Raw genomic sequence first — 15,110 nt, forward strand, 5'->3', positions numbered from 1 at the left:
AAATGGTTTCTTCCCTTTTGTCCCATTGATCTGATGTGTCCCTTTGTAGTTTATTAAAGATAATGCACATATCCACATGTACACTGTCTTCCACTGATCAACTCGCTTATTTTTCCTCCAGTATTACCCTGTCTTAATTCCTGTAGCTTTTTAATGGTCTCTCCCTATTTACTTTTCTCATCCAGGAATATTTTAACCAGTCTTAGGCTTCACTTTTCTACATAAAATTTAGAATCATGCTGTCAAATCTTATGAAAAACCACATTGTCCTTTGGTTTGGTCTTAGATTAATATGGAAACAATCTGGAGAGGTATCCTTATGGTATTAAGTCTTTGTATTCTTTTTTTTTTTTTTTTTTTGAGAGAGGGTCTCGCTCTGTTACCTAGGCTAGAGTGCAGTGGCAGGGTCACAGCTCAATGCAGCTTTGACCTCCTGGGCTCAAGCTATCCTCCTGTCACCTCAGTCTCCATCAACCAACTGTGTGCCACCAGGCCTGGTTAACTTTTCCCTTAATTTTTTTTTGTAGAGAATGAGTCTCATTATGTTGCCTAGGCTGGTCTTGGAGTCCTGGCCTCAAGCAATCCTCCCGCCTAGGCCTCCCAAAGTGCTGGGATTATAGGCATGAACCACTGTACCTGGCCAAGTCTTCCTATTCTGGAATGGCATAAATTCTCTCTGTTTACTTAGGTCTTCTCAAGTGTGTTTCAGTAAAGTTTTGTAATGCTACGTATAGGTCTTGCATATCTTTGGCTGGATTTTCTTGCTGCACATTGCTTCAAATGCAATTCATGGCTTGAGATTTGTTTTTTAACTGCCTAGTTGATGTAAATCCGGTCTATGAATTGTACTGACAACAAGCTTGTGAATAGCAATTTTTCAGCAACCTTTTGCTCCCTCTACCCCTTTCCCCGCACAGTCCCAAAGCAACTTTCCTTATATACCAATGAAGGTGGAAATGTGGACAGGCTGATTTCTGCTTCTTGTTTATGCTGAATATGCAGTCCCTTAGGGTCCCAGCTTTATGGGTACAGTCCCTTTACTAAGACTGTCTTAGCTTGGGAAGGCCGTAGACTATAACTTCTTTCCCATGGACCCCACAAAGCATCCAAGAGTATACATTTATTTTGTCTCACTTTGTCTTGGCAGACAGATGTCTTCAGGGCAAGTCTGGCTTTAGGGGTCAACTGACCTCTCTGGTTTCTGTCTCTCACTGTGATTTTGGCCTGATAATACCTTATGGTATCAGATCTTCAATGTTTTTTAATACATTGTTTTGTAAAAAAAATCATTTAGCATTTTAAATTGCTTTTAGTTGGAAGATTTGCCCAAGTAACCTCGTCCACCATATTATCTGAAAGAGAACTCTTGTGATGTTTTATACTTACACACATTTTAATAAACGTGGGTTATCTTTATGTTGGGAGCTCTGGATTTTGTGTTGTAATTAATTGGAAAAGTTTTAACTTTAAATTTTCTGATCAAAAATAGTCAAGTACAACTATAATGACTTTATCAAACATTACATGCTTTCTTTTCTACATGGCTTATTTGTTTTTAAATTTATGTTACCACCAGTGTTAGTCACATGAACTTTTATATTTATGTCAACAGTAAACATTTTTCATAACTTGTAGTTTTACTTCTTTTTTCATTTTCGACTGTATTTCACTTATACTTAACAGAATATATAACAAGTATATATATATATATATATGACAATATTAAAAAGCTTAGACATACTTATTTTATCTTTAAAATATAACATATACTAGGCAAGACAGGAAAACTCATCACCTTTATGAGATGAGGCACAGAGAGAGTAATGGGCTTTCTTGGTGTCTCCTGAGTGGTGGGTAAGTGGCCATGGCACACCTCTAATCCCAGTTTCCTGACTTATGGTTCTGTTTTCTTACAGTGCCTTCATACTGTATCTCCAGATCATTAGTGTTTGAAGGACAAACATAAAAACAGAATCTAGAGGTGACTTCTAAATTTTGTTACCAAAGACTGAAATTCCTGTTCCTTTCAACTACTAGAAGCTCAACTAAATTGTTGTCCTAAGGGTTTTTCTGTCACTTACGGTGGCTCTGCAATGTAGAATTGCATGAAGAGTACCTCCTGACTCTGCTAAAATCCTGTTTAATTGACCCTTGAGATTTTCAAGTTAAAAAAAAATACTACACATACCAAAAAGTATCAAGTACAGTTTAAAAATACAGATCTGCCTTTTCATGTAATTGTATCTGTAGTTTAGACACTAATCTTGATGAGCTAGTTGGGTTCCAGTTTAACAGTTTTTGGTTTTGCTTGGCAGAGCTATAACATTTAAGTCCATGTTTGATTTTTCAAGGGAAATGAGTTAACTTGATAAGTACTGTTTCATTGTCTTTAAACTTTCTCAGGTCTTTGACATTTTGAATTCAGCTGAATTAGTCTGTCTGACGAGACACATTTTATTACCTAAAAACGTAATTGTTGAATGCATGGTTGCTACACATCACAACAGCAGGAATACAAGCATTTGGCTGGGCTGTGGGCACACCGACAGAGGACAGCTCTCATTTCTTGACTTAAATACTGAAGGATACACTTCTGAGGTAAATCCAATGCTCTTTCAATCTTTTGTAATTTAAAGCATATACCAGTTAGAAAGTTACTTAGGAATAATTTTTTAAATTTATTTTTTACAAAGTAAAATTTACAAATTTTAATTTTACAAAGTAAAACAAAAGTATAATTTTTTTACAGAATAAAAAATAAATTAAATAAGAGCCAATGTAGGAATATTATTCAATTAGCCTTCTGTTAGAACAAGAGTATTCAAGAGCTAGTGTGTTTTGCTTTAGGATAACAGTATATGTCTTAGTTCAGCGTACCCAGAAACAGCCTGAGATGTTGCACAAGTGATTTAAGGAAAGAGAATCTTAGAGGGAAGTAAAGGAAGCCAGAAAGGGCAGAGGAAGAAGCTCAGTAGAAATGTGGTTTCTGAGGAGGTCTAGCCTCAGTCTCTGCCCACAAGGAGCTCTGGAGTATGAACAGTAGCACAGAATTTTCCCACCGCCAGGCAAGGGGGCCAGTCTTTCATTCTCACATACTGGTCAGTCATTGGCTGCAATCTGCTGGGAGGTGGGGGTAGTGTAACTTTCAAGGCATTTCTGGGCAAGCTGCCTCTTGTCATCTGAGGGCATTCTGGGGTAAAGAGCACAGCTCTGAACTATAGTAGCCAACACTCATGGTAGCCAGGGGTGGTGTACCTGATGGATAAAGGAGATCCGGGCATGGCTCTACAAGTGGATCAATACATTGTATTGCCAAATATAAGATAAATTTCTAGACTTAAAAGACAACCTAATATTTTGACTGCTGCCTAGAGATAAATATTGTGCCTCGACATTAGTTCTGAGGTTAAATAATATTCTTACATGGTTTGAAGGAATGAGAATTCACACTGAACAATAATTTTTAATTTTACTTTCAGATGTTATCTTGATAGACAAAACTTGTTTGCCAACTAACTCAATTATTATTGAAAATTAAATAAAATTGACATTGTTTTTAAAAGTAAATGCAAGAAAGCAAAAAGAGTTAAGTATGTTGATAACTGAATCCTTTATTCTGTACAAGTTCTAGTTGCTTAAGCTTAAATCAATTCCTTGTAAGAATATTTTCTTTTCTTAACAGGAAGTTGCTGAGAGTAGAATATTGTGCTTAGCCTTGGTGCATCTTCCTGTTCAAAAAGAAAGCTGGATTGTGTCTGGGACACAGTCTGGTACTCTCCTGGTCATCAATACCGAAGATGGGAAAAAGAGACATACCCTAGAAAAGATGACTGATTCCGTCACTTGTTTGTATTGCAATTCCTTTTCCAAGCAAAGGTATGGTAGTGAATTTGATCATTGGGGGAAATTACAGACCTTTTAAATGACTTAATTGTGTGCAGAATTGTTATTGCATCAGTAAAGATTGTTCATTTTTAACCCATTTTCATTGGTTTGCATATATTAAAGGGAATTGTGGAAGGTCACAGAGATATTTGTTATTTTTCTGAATACAGATCTAGCTGAGACAGTTATAAAATAAGTCAACCATTTCTTCAGGCCTACCAGCCCTGCTCCTGGTATTACCTCAACTGTGGCTCTCTCTTTTTACTTCTCCTCAGATCAATGCATCTTTGTAGGGCCTTTTCAAGGATAAATTCTCATTCATTCATTCTGTGTGTGTGTGTGTGTGTGTGTGTGTGTGTGTGTGTGTGTGTGTATAAGCCCATTGTGTGCCAGGCTTAAACATACCAATTGTCTATCAAATTAAGAAAAAAATTAAATAAATGAATTAATAAATTCTGAATTGGTGAAAATGACTTAGCTCTTATCAGTTGCAGGGTTCTTGTCCCAAAGAAATATATCTACATAGCAAAATTTCAGGTGTGAGTTGTAGGTTGGTGTCTGTAATATTTGGGGCAGGATGATTTCCAGGAGGCATTAAGATTATACCCCATATATTTCTCTGGTTTAAGTTAGTATTGGAAAAAAAGTATTAGAAAAATGTGAAGCCTGCTTTTGGTACCTGAAATATCAACTCCACTGGCAGTTTTGGAGTTGAAATTATTTGAATATGGTCAAAGAAAAATTTCAATGGATGGGATCGGGCCAGGAAGACTTTATTCAAGCCTATCACAACAGGGGAGAGAGATCTGATTGAACTAAACTCCACTGAAACAAAAGGTGGGAGAGTTTTAAGTGCAGGGGTGAGCTAATGGAAAAGTACCTGAGGATGTGTTGCGGGGAAGTGGGAGCAGTTGTCAATGTGATTAGGCCATCTGTGCTTGCTAATTGTCCCTTCTTGAAGGTAGGCTCCTATCCTCCCACAGACACTGGAGAATAGTCTTCCTTCCTTCCTTCCTTCCTTCCTTCCTTCCTTCCTTCCTTCCTTCCTTCCACCCACCTTTTTGCTCTTGTTGCCCAAGTTGGAGTGCAATGCATGATCTCGGCTCACTGCAACTTCCACCTCCTGAGTTCAAGCGATTCTCTAGCCTCAGCCTCCCGAGTAGCTGGGATTACAGGCATACAACACCAAACCCAGCTAATTTTTTGTATTTTTAGTAGACAACGGGGTTTCACCATGTTAGCCAGACTGGTCTCGAACTCCTGACCTCAGGGGATCTGCCCACCTCGGCCTCCCAAAGTGCTGGGATTACAGGTGTGAGCCACCTCACCAGGCCTCTTTCTTGATAATTACATTTCAAAGGAATGGCTCCCAAGTCCTTGGAAAAGACATTCCTGGGGTATAAAACTGGAAAGAGTCTGGGAAAAGGGGCAGAGAAAGAATTTATAATTGCAAGTCTTCTAAAGTAAATACTCTAAGAAAAGGGAGGTTAGGAGTTTATAGTTGAGAAGTCTATCTAAAGTTTAATAAATCAGAGGAGAACATTAAGGCCATTTTAGTCAACGTACATGTTCTTTTTGTAACAATTTCAACATTTTTCCTTTCAGCAAACAAAAAAATTTTCTTTTGGTTGGAACCGCTGATGGCAATTTAGCAATTTTTGAAGATAAGACTGTTAAGGTAAATGTTGAATGCATTCTACATCTAAATTTATTTTAAGTCTTTTGTTTTATATATATCTCACCCCCCTCTTAAGGGATTATAAACTCTGTGAGAGCAAGAATCATAAATTATGCTTATATTTGTATTGCTTCATAAAGTCTTGCACACAGTAGATCCTCTGAAAATACTTGCTGATTGACTGTATATTTTATATGAATGAACTAAGAATAAGATGATAAATGACATCTGATTGATAATGTTAGGAATGGAAATAATTCAATTTGTACAGATTTGTATCTGAGGCAGATAAGATAATTCCTTATAAATATATGGTGGGAAAAAAAACCAGAAAGATACTTAAGTTTTAAATATGACTTGCCATTAACTTTTTCTTAAGCATTGAAGAAATCATTTAATTTTGTGTTCTTCAGATTCTTATTTAGTCATTAAAGCATTTATTCCTCTATCCATCTATTCATCTTTGGTTCCATCTATTCACTCTACTTCCTACCCATTCATTCTCCTATTACCAAAAAGCTTATTATCTGAGGAGAGACATGGAATTAGAGTATAATAACCCTTAGGTTATTTCTTATGTAATTTTTACATAGGGAAAAAGAATAGATTGAATGTAACAATAATATTTTGAATATGACTTAAATTTTTTTATATATAGTATTTGTACATATTTATGGGGTACATGTGATATACTGTTACATGCATAGAATGTGTAATGATCAACTCAGGGTGTTTAGGATATCCATCACCATGAGCATTTATTTCTATGTGTTGAGAACATTTCAAGTCTTCTCTTCTGGTTATTTTGAAATGTTTTTAACTGTAGTCACTTTATTGTACTATTGAACATTAGAACTTATTCCTCCTATCTAACTCTATGTTTGTACCCATTAACCAGCCTCTCTTCATCCTCCCCTTCTCCCACACACCCATATCCTTCCAAGCCTCTGATAACTATCATTCTACTCTCTACCTCCATGAGATCAACTTTTTTAGCTCCCACATATGAGTGAGTACACGTGATATTTGTCTTTCTGTGCTTGGCTTATTTCACTTAACATAATGACCTCCAGTTCCATCCATGTTGCTGTATATGACATGATTTCTTTCCTTTTTATGATCAAATGGTATTCCATTATGTAAACACACACATTTTCTTTATGCATTCATTCATTCATGGGCACTTAGGTTGATTCCATTTTTTAGCTATTGTGAATAGTGCTGCAATAAACATGGGGATATAGGAATCTCTTTGATATACTGGTTCCTTTTCCTTTAGATTAGTATCAGTAGTGACATTGTTGGATTGTATGGTAGTTCTATTTGTAGGTTTTTGGAGAAATCACCATTCTGTTTTCTGTAGTGGCTATAATAATTTACATACCCACCAACAGCATATGGGCTTTCCTTTTTTTCCACATCCTTGCCAGCATGTTATTTTTTGTCTTTTTTACAATAGCTATTCTAACTAGGTGAAGAAGATCTCGGTGTGGTTTTCATTTGCATTTTTACTGATGATTAGTTAATGTTGAGCATTTTTTTTTTCATATATCCATTGGCCATTACTATGTCTTCTTTTGGAAATGTCTATTTAGATCCTTTGCCAACTTTTTGTTTTGTTTTAAGACAGGGTCTCGTTCTCTCACCCAGGCTGGAGCACAGTGGCATGATCATAGCTCACTGCAGCCTTGACCTTCTGCACTCAAGTGGTCCTCTAACATCAGCTTCATGAGTAGCTGGCACTACAGGTGTGTGCCACCATACCTGGCTATTTATTTTTATTTTTTGTAGAGATGGGACCCCACTATGTTGTCCAGACTGATCTCAAACTCCTGGGCTCAAGCAATCCTCCTGCCTCATCTTCTCAAAGTGCTGGAATTACAGGCATGAGCCACCGCACCCCACCCTTTGCCTACTTTTCAATGGGGTTCTTTTTTTTTTTTTTTTTTTCCTGTCGAGTTGCTTTTTCGAGTTTCTTGTGTATTCTGGATGAATAGTTTGCAAATATTTCCTCCCATTCAACAGATTGTCTCTATATTGTTGATAGTTTCCTTTGCTGTGCAGAAACTTTTTAGTTTATTATTGTCCCATTTGTCTATTTTTGTTTTTGTTGCCTGTGCTTTTGGGATCTTAACCATAAACTCTTTGTCTAGACCAACGTTCTGAAATGTTTCCCCTGTTTCCTTCTAACAGTTTCATAGCTTCTGGTCTTACATTTAAGTCTTTAATCCATCTTGAGTTGATTTTTGTAAATGGTAAGAGAGTGGGGTCTAGTTTCATCCTTCTGCAGACTGATATCCAGCTTTTCCAGCACAATTTTTTGAAGGTGGTTTTCTTTCTCTCATGTATGCTTTTGGTGCCTTTGTTGAAAATCAGTTGGCTCTAAATATGTGGGTTTATTTCTGGGTCCTCTACATTGGTCTACGTATCTGTGTTTTTGCCAGCACTGTGCTGTTTTGGTTACTCTAGCCTTGTAATATATTTTCAAGTCAGGTAGTGTGATGCCTCCAGCTTTTTTCTTTTTGCTCAGGATTGTTTGGGCTATTTTGGCTCTTTTTTGGTTTTATAATTTTTTTTTTCTATTTCTGTGAGAAATATCTTTGGAGCTTTCATGGGAATTTCATTGAGTCTGTAGATTGCTTTGGGTAGTATGGTCATTTTAACAATATTAATTCTTCCACTCTGTGAGCATGAATATCTTTCCATGTGTTTGTGTCCTCTTCAATTTCTTTCATGTTTTTCAGGTTTCCTTATAGAGATTGTTCATCATCTTGGTTAAATTTATTCCTAGGTGTTTTATTAATTTTTTGTAGCTACTTTAAATGGGATTGCTTTCTTGATTTTTCAGCTACTTTGTTCTTGTGTAGATATGCTACTGATTTCTGTATGTTGGTTTTGAATCATTTATTGTCCTTATTTATCAGAACTAAGAGGTTTTTTCTGATGGAATCTTTAGGTTTTTGAGGTTTAATTTTAATATCTCTAATCATTTAAGATGGAAAGTTGTTTTTTGAAAGCACAGATTTTTAGTGTTTTATTCTGTGGATGCTCAATTTGCTGAGTGTGTTTTCTTTTTTTTGGCAAAGCTTGAAGGAGCTGCTCCTTTGAAGATACTAAATATAGGAAATATCAGTACTCCATTGATGTGTTTGAGTGAATCCACAAATTCAACAGAAAGAAATGTAATGTGGGGAGGATGTGGCACAAAGATTTTCTCCTTTTCTGATGATTTCACCATTCAGAAACTCATTGAGACAAGAACAAGCCAACTGTAAGTTATTTTTTATCTGTACAAGTAATTTGTCATTATCTTTATGTTGATTCCTTATAATCATTAATAATACTGTTGATAATTCATAAGGAAGATCTTTTAAAGTGCATAATTTATTTCTATCATAAAATTAAACATTCATTATAAAAAATTTTAAAATTTCAAAAGCAGAAGGGTGTTTTAAAAGTCACTCAGCCTAATCACTTTTAGGGATAAAATATGTAAACTCATTGTAATCTTAATATTATTTATCAATCTAAATTTTAAACAGTTTTATTATCTGTGTTTCAAATTAGACATGAAATTGGAAGACAATCAACTCTGTATTTTGCCAAATTCATGGACTTTACATATGCAATTTGAGTAATTTCCATTAAGTATTGATTGTAGGAAATATAGACAGCAAGTATTCTTGCTTGTCTCAAGTTGTTTCTAGATTTGATAATTATGCAGATGTCTACTAACAACCAAGTTAGTGATACCAGTTTCAAACAAGAATAAAATAAAATATTAATATAAACCTCTTTCAAGTTTGTTTTTTTCAGTTGTATTTTAATCAAATCTTTGCAGTTGGTCCTTATTTATCACATTCCTCAGTGATAAGCAGTGTAGGATTGTGGATAAGAGCATAAACCATAGTTCACCTATTGCTTTGCCATCTATTGGTTTTGTGAGCTTGGGCAATAACCTTTCACATCTTCAGTCATCTCTTACCTGAGGATTGTAATATTCTCTATCTCAAAGGGATATTTGGAGGAGTAAATAAGAACATTAATATATGGAACTTAATTAACGTAATGACCAGCACCTGGTAAGCTGTCAATAAACATTAGCTATTGTTATTATTCTTATTATTAGCTTTCAGTCACAAATCCCTACCTTAGAGAATATCCTAGTTTCCCAATATCCATCTAATTGCCCAAGATTGGCACTTGGGAGTAATCTTTGACTCCTTTGTTTTTGCTCCCTTTATCCACTTGACCCTCCTAATTGTTATTCGAATCTTTGTACTTCTCACTGTTCTCAGTGCTGCTACCATAGGCCAGACTGCCATCCATCATCTGTGGCCACATTAACAAGAGCATCCAGTTCTCATCCTCTGATTATACTCTCTTCCACCTATTTTCAGTATTGCAGACAGAGGGACCTTTTTAAAATGTACATCAATCTGATGCAATTCTCCTGCTTAAAACCATTTGGTGGCATCCCATTGTCCTTTATATGAAGTCCAAATTCCTTAAGATAGCCTACTGGGCCCTTCATAATTCAGTGCTTGCTTAGATGTCTAGATTCATATTTTGCAACCTTCTTGTCATCTGTGCTTTACCCAAACTGAAATTGACTCAGATCTCTAAGATAACCTATTACCTTTCACCCCCAGCCTTTGAATGTAGTATTCTCTTTACCTGGATGACTATTATGCACCCTGCCTATTTCAGTCCAAATGCCACTTGCTCTGAATGCCACTTCCATTGCATCTATTGTTTTCCATCACAATAGCTATTTTACTTTTATAATTGTATTTTTTAAAGTAGTTTCTTAATACCACTAAATCTATTGGTTTTCAACATTGGCTGTGCATTTAGAAACCACTAGGTAGCTGAAAATAATGATACCTGGGCCCTACCTCAGACCAATTAAATCAGATCAGTTAAGCCTGGGATGGGGAGCAGACTTGTTTTTTTTTTTCAGCTTCTCAAGTGATTCTAAAGTATATTCGAGGTTAAGATATACTGCAGACTGCAATGTATTGTAAGTTCCCATGAATGAGTATTTTTATTTCTGTGTTTACATATTTGTTTACTAGTATGTGGTTAACATTTAGATCAACTCATTTTCATTCTGTAACACCCACTTTTAAAAAATGAACGTAAAATGTATTTTATTATTTTATTTTCAAATTTTATTTTAGACTCCGGGGTACATATGCAGGTTTGTTAACAAAGGTATAGTGAGTGATGCTGAGGTTTGGAATACAACTCAACTCACAACCCAGCAAGTAAGCATAGTACTCGATAGGTAGTTTTTCATCCTTTTTCCCCTTCCTGTGATTTCCACTTTTAACCTAATACAAGCCTGATACAAGCCTGAAAACCTTTAAAAAGAAAGGGCCTCCAGTTTATTTTTTTATTTCATAGGTCATTTTATGGGCTCATGGATATCAATTAACTCCTTAAAGTTCCATATAAGATTTGGAGCACAGATGCTTTACTAGAGAGCATCCATAAAGATCAAGCTCTCAAAGATGTTCATCTCCCAAAAAGAGACTGGGACCTAGTTGCATAAACACTTAGAGAGAAATATTTGCTCTCTCTTCTGAACAAGTATCTCCTGTGGCCTTGATCTCTACCCCATGAAACAGACATCACATCACAAATCAGAGGTTGCCTCGTTATCAGTACCCTCATCATCGTCAATACACACCGACTCAGAGGCATATTGGGTAATGAAAGATGACTGCCTTTGAAGCCAGAAGACTGCACAACTTTTGGAGTTCTAGATCTGCAACATGTTTTTAGTCCTAGGTTGGCAAGCATGATGTCAGTAGTCATGGAACCCTGAGCAAATTATTTAGCATTTGTACATGTTTCTTTCTACAATTAAAAACATTGAGATTTGTCATATTTTATGGTTTTTTTTTATTAAGGATCAAGCAAGATAACACACGAAAGTATTTTATAAAATACGAAAATGCCCTGCAAAACTTTGTCCTAATTGGAACTATTTTCTATTAAATACAGCAAACATCCAGGAAGGCATTACCTAAAACGTAGTGGCTCTCGAACAACACATCACATTTTTATCTGCTTTTCTAGAATAGAAAGAAAAGGGGGAGAAAAAAAAAATCTTCCTGCTCTAGGATGTACTAATGATTGTTGAATCATTATGGTATTTTCATGTTATCTATCTGATTTAAATGCAATTTTGACTATTTTTACTTATTCCTGGCTGTTCATTCATACTGTAGTGCCTTCTATCCCCCCACTTCACAGACTGCTTGGTATATCAGAGGTGCTTATCTGTGCAACTCTTTACTGGACGAGGGTTATATAGAAAATACATCGTCCTCATCCTTATGAAAGTACACTCATAATCTAGTGTGAGGGATGCCCTAATAAAGACAATTTTATATTTAATAAGGTCTATAATATGACAGTGACACCAGTGGGGAAAAGGGACTGGTTAGTCTATTTTGATAGGTCAGGGAAGAAATCCAGAGGAGCTGACATTTAAGTTAATCCTCAAAGGACAAGTAGGAGTTTGCCGTGTTGATGTGGCCCATGGTAGCCAATCTGTTTGTGAAATATGTATAATGTCAGATGCCTTAGGTTGAAAGGGAAATATTTTAGGTGTTCGTAATTTTTCTTTATGTTTAAAAGGGGAAAATGCCAAATATTTTACTTTCTGTTTATGTTTGGATGATTTGGATTTCTGTTTCCTATAATTTGACTGGCTCAACTGCAAAGATATACCTTGCTTTAAAATTTGAAGACACTGCAACTAAATTTTTTTTCAACATTTTATATTTTATAACTCTAGATATAAAAGGCTAATGCTTAGTTTTCTGAGCATTCATGAAACAAAGTTTTGCAACGACATTCAAAAGTTACAGATATTATAATATTTCCTTCAGAAATTTAGATATAGTATAAAATTCTACAAAGAGCCACATAGAATTGAAACTAAAAGTAAGACCAAAGTAAACATTGGACATAAACTTTATTTTATTATCAAGAGAAATTAGTATAAAGTAACCAAAAGTATGTAAAATACCAAAGCATGTTATATATTCAATTCAGAATTGTTAGGGAAGAATATGAAATAATTGCAATAGTCTAGCTTGTTTAGTTTTCAAAATAGTGTTTTTACATGCATTAAGAACTAAGGTTGTATTACATGTAGAAATTTTAAGAATAAAACAAATAGTGATGACTTTGTTTTTTTTTTCTCTGTAGGTTTTCTTATGCAGCTTTCAGTGATTCCAACATCGTAACAGTGGTGGTAGACACTGCTCTCTATATTGCTAAGAAAAATAGCCCTGTTGTGGAAGTGTGGGATAAGAAAACTGAAAAACTCTGCGAACTAATAGACTGTGTGCACTTTTAAGGTTAATTCATTGGTTTTAAGTTTATTTCCAAAAGAATTATCTTTGCACTTCATGTGTCGCAGAGGAAGGATTTGTCTTCCTTTCTGCCTCTGAATAGAGAATTTTTTTTAAATGCAGAAAAAAGTTTGTAATGCTTCTCAGCACCATCTTTTCAAATCAGGAACATTTTGTCTTGGGAAAATAAAAAAATAGGAGCATAATATGCATAGTTTTTTCATGGTATTATAAAGAATGCTCTGGAATGAAAATAGTATATTATTGAAAATAAGCATACTGGAGTCTCTGCTAGCTTTGATGTAGTTGTGTCACAGTGTCAAATACACTATTTATAATTAAATTATGGGCCCCAGGATTATCTGCTCTAAAGAAAAAGAGTCACAAAAAAATAGACGAATATGGGGGGGAGCACAATGGACTCAGCAAGGCACTAACTAAGGAGTTGGGATCAAGACCCCAGAATGAGAGCATAGTGCTTAGTCTGATGCAGCCCGTGAGTGACAAATCCATAGCAAGCACATTCTTTCTGTGCTGGTGCTGAGAAACAGGACCATTTTCAAGCTTATTTGCTAGCCACTTTATATTTTTATTTTGTTTTGGTTTTACCTTATAGATCTATGATACTCTTGAGAACATTTGAGATTACACACTGTATCTGTAAAAGGAGACTTCAAAGTTTCCTTTCTTAGATTCATCTGACAGTTTTTCTCTGGATTGTGAGAAGGGCTCACAGTTTATGTTCAGAAGAACCAACAGGTCTCCTTGATAAAGGGTTCCTTACTTCCTGAAGTGCCAAGACGATTAGGATTCTTTTATTTCTGGACACTTCATTTTGGTCGTGAATTAGATTATTCACTGGTTCTGGGAAAAAATCCAGTGGTTTGTATCGATATCTCTTACATGTGAGTGACTATAATTTTATATTCCTTTGTAACACTGAGACTTCATGTAAAGCTTTTGAATCTAACTTTTTTTTCTTTATCCTGGGCACATGCATGCTATTTTTACTGAATTAGATAGCTTTGGTATTTATAAAAATTGTATCCCTCTTATTCGTAATTTCCTGAAAATGAAGGGCTATTGTTGTCTTTGATAATTTATACTTTAAGTAAATAAATGTGGCTCTTTGGCATTCTGTGTTTAGCAAAATTTGCTTTGTATAATTTTAATGATGCATAATGTGTGGTGTCATGTTTTCATAATTTAAAATGTTATTTATGTTTTCATATATAAATAGCATTTATCTCTTAACAGATGGTAAAATTATTAATGTATACTTTATGGTTCTAGGGAGGTAATGGTAAAAGTAAACAAGGAATCAAAACACAAAATGTCTTATTCTGGGAGAGTGAAAGCTCTCTGCCTTCAGAAGAACACTGCTCTTTGGATAGGAACTGGAGGAGGCCATATTTTACTCCTGGATCTTTCAACTCGTCGAGTTATACGTATAATTTACAACTTTTGTGATTCGGTCAGAGTCATGATGACAGCACAGCTAGGCAAGTTTCTTTCCTTTAGATATTTTTCATATTCTCTAAGTCTTATAAAATATGCCTTTATTTTACATTTACTTTTTCTCTGAGCTTTCCAGTGTCATTTCGATGGTCTTGGAGGTTCACACGATGAAACATAAGACTGGTGTAAACTGTGAATAGGGTCATTACAGAAATGGAGGGAGTAAATGCTCTCAGTCCCATAAGAGAAGCAGATTACTGCAGCTGAACACTCAGTTTGGGTCTTACTTGTTTTTTTCCTTTTACCTAAGGCAAAATGGGAAATACATAGTGTTGAATATATTTCACTTTTGAGCAAAGAAAATAAAGAAAATGTTTATTTTAATCATAGTCTAGCCTCCCATGCTTGTTAAAGAATCTCATTTGGTTTTTCATTCTACAACAAATCTTTATTCTTGCAGCAATACATGCTGAACCACACAACCTACAAATATTGACAAATCATGTTTTACTGAAATTTTGTCTTTTTTTGCTTCTATTTTTCTATTTAAATATGATGAAATTGTGATAGCACATAAAATATATTTTCTGCATAAATATATTTGTGTCTTCCTTTGATAATTTGATTTAGAAAATAATAATAGCACATATACAAAAGTTTACAAAACAAACACTAAGGGGTTTAATTCTTTTTCTTTTTCTTTTTTTTTTTTTTTT

At 35.0% G+C, this 15,110-nt stretch overlaps 1 protein-coding gene across 1 annotated transcript in view; it reads left to right on the forward strand.

The window, feature by feature from the left end:
• LRRK2 (leucine rich repeat kinase 2) overlaps positions 1-15,110 on the forward strand; it is a gene marked incomplete at its 5' end in the record, with an annotated part of 83,808 nt that overhangs the window by 64,115 nt on the left and 4,583 nt on the right. The window contains 6 exons of the mRNA XM_017886920.1: positions 2,404-2,598; positions 3,683-3,876; positions 5,491-5,563; positions 8,650-8,834; positions 12,791-12,942; positions 14,230-14,438. Coding sequence (XP_017742409.1) covers positions 2,404-2,598; positions 3,683-3,876; positions 5,491-5,563; positions 8,650-8,834; positions 12,791-12,941 — 798 coding nt within the window. The remainder of the gene's footprint in view (positions 1-2,403; positions 2,599-3,682; positions 3,877-5,490; positions 5,564-8,649; positions 8,835-12,790; positions 12,943-14,229; positions 14,439-15,110) is intronic.

Source organism: Rhinopithecus bieti, unplaced genomic scaffold (assembly GCF_001698545.2).
Source record: "Rhinopithecus bieti isolate Rb0 unplaced genomic scaffold, ASM169854v2 scaffold_16691, whole genome shotgun sequence".
Lineage (NCBI taxonomy): Eukaryota > Metazoa > Chordata > Mammalia > Primates > Cercopithecidae > Rhinopithecus > Rhinopithecus bieti.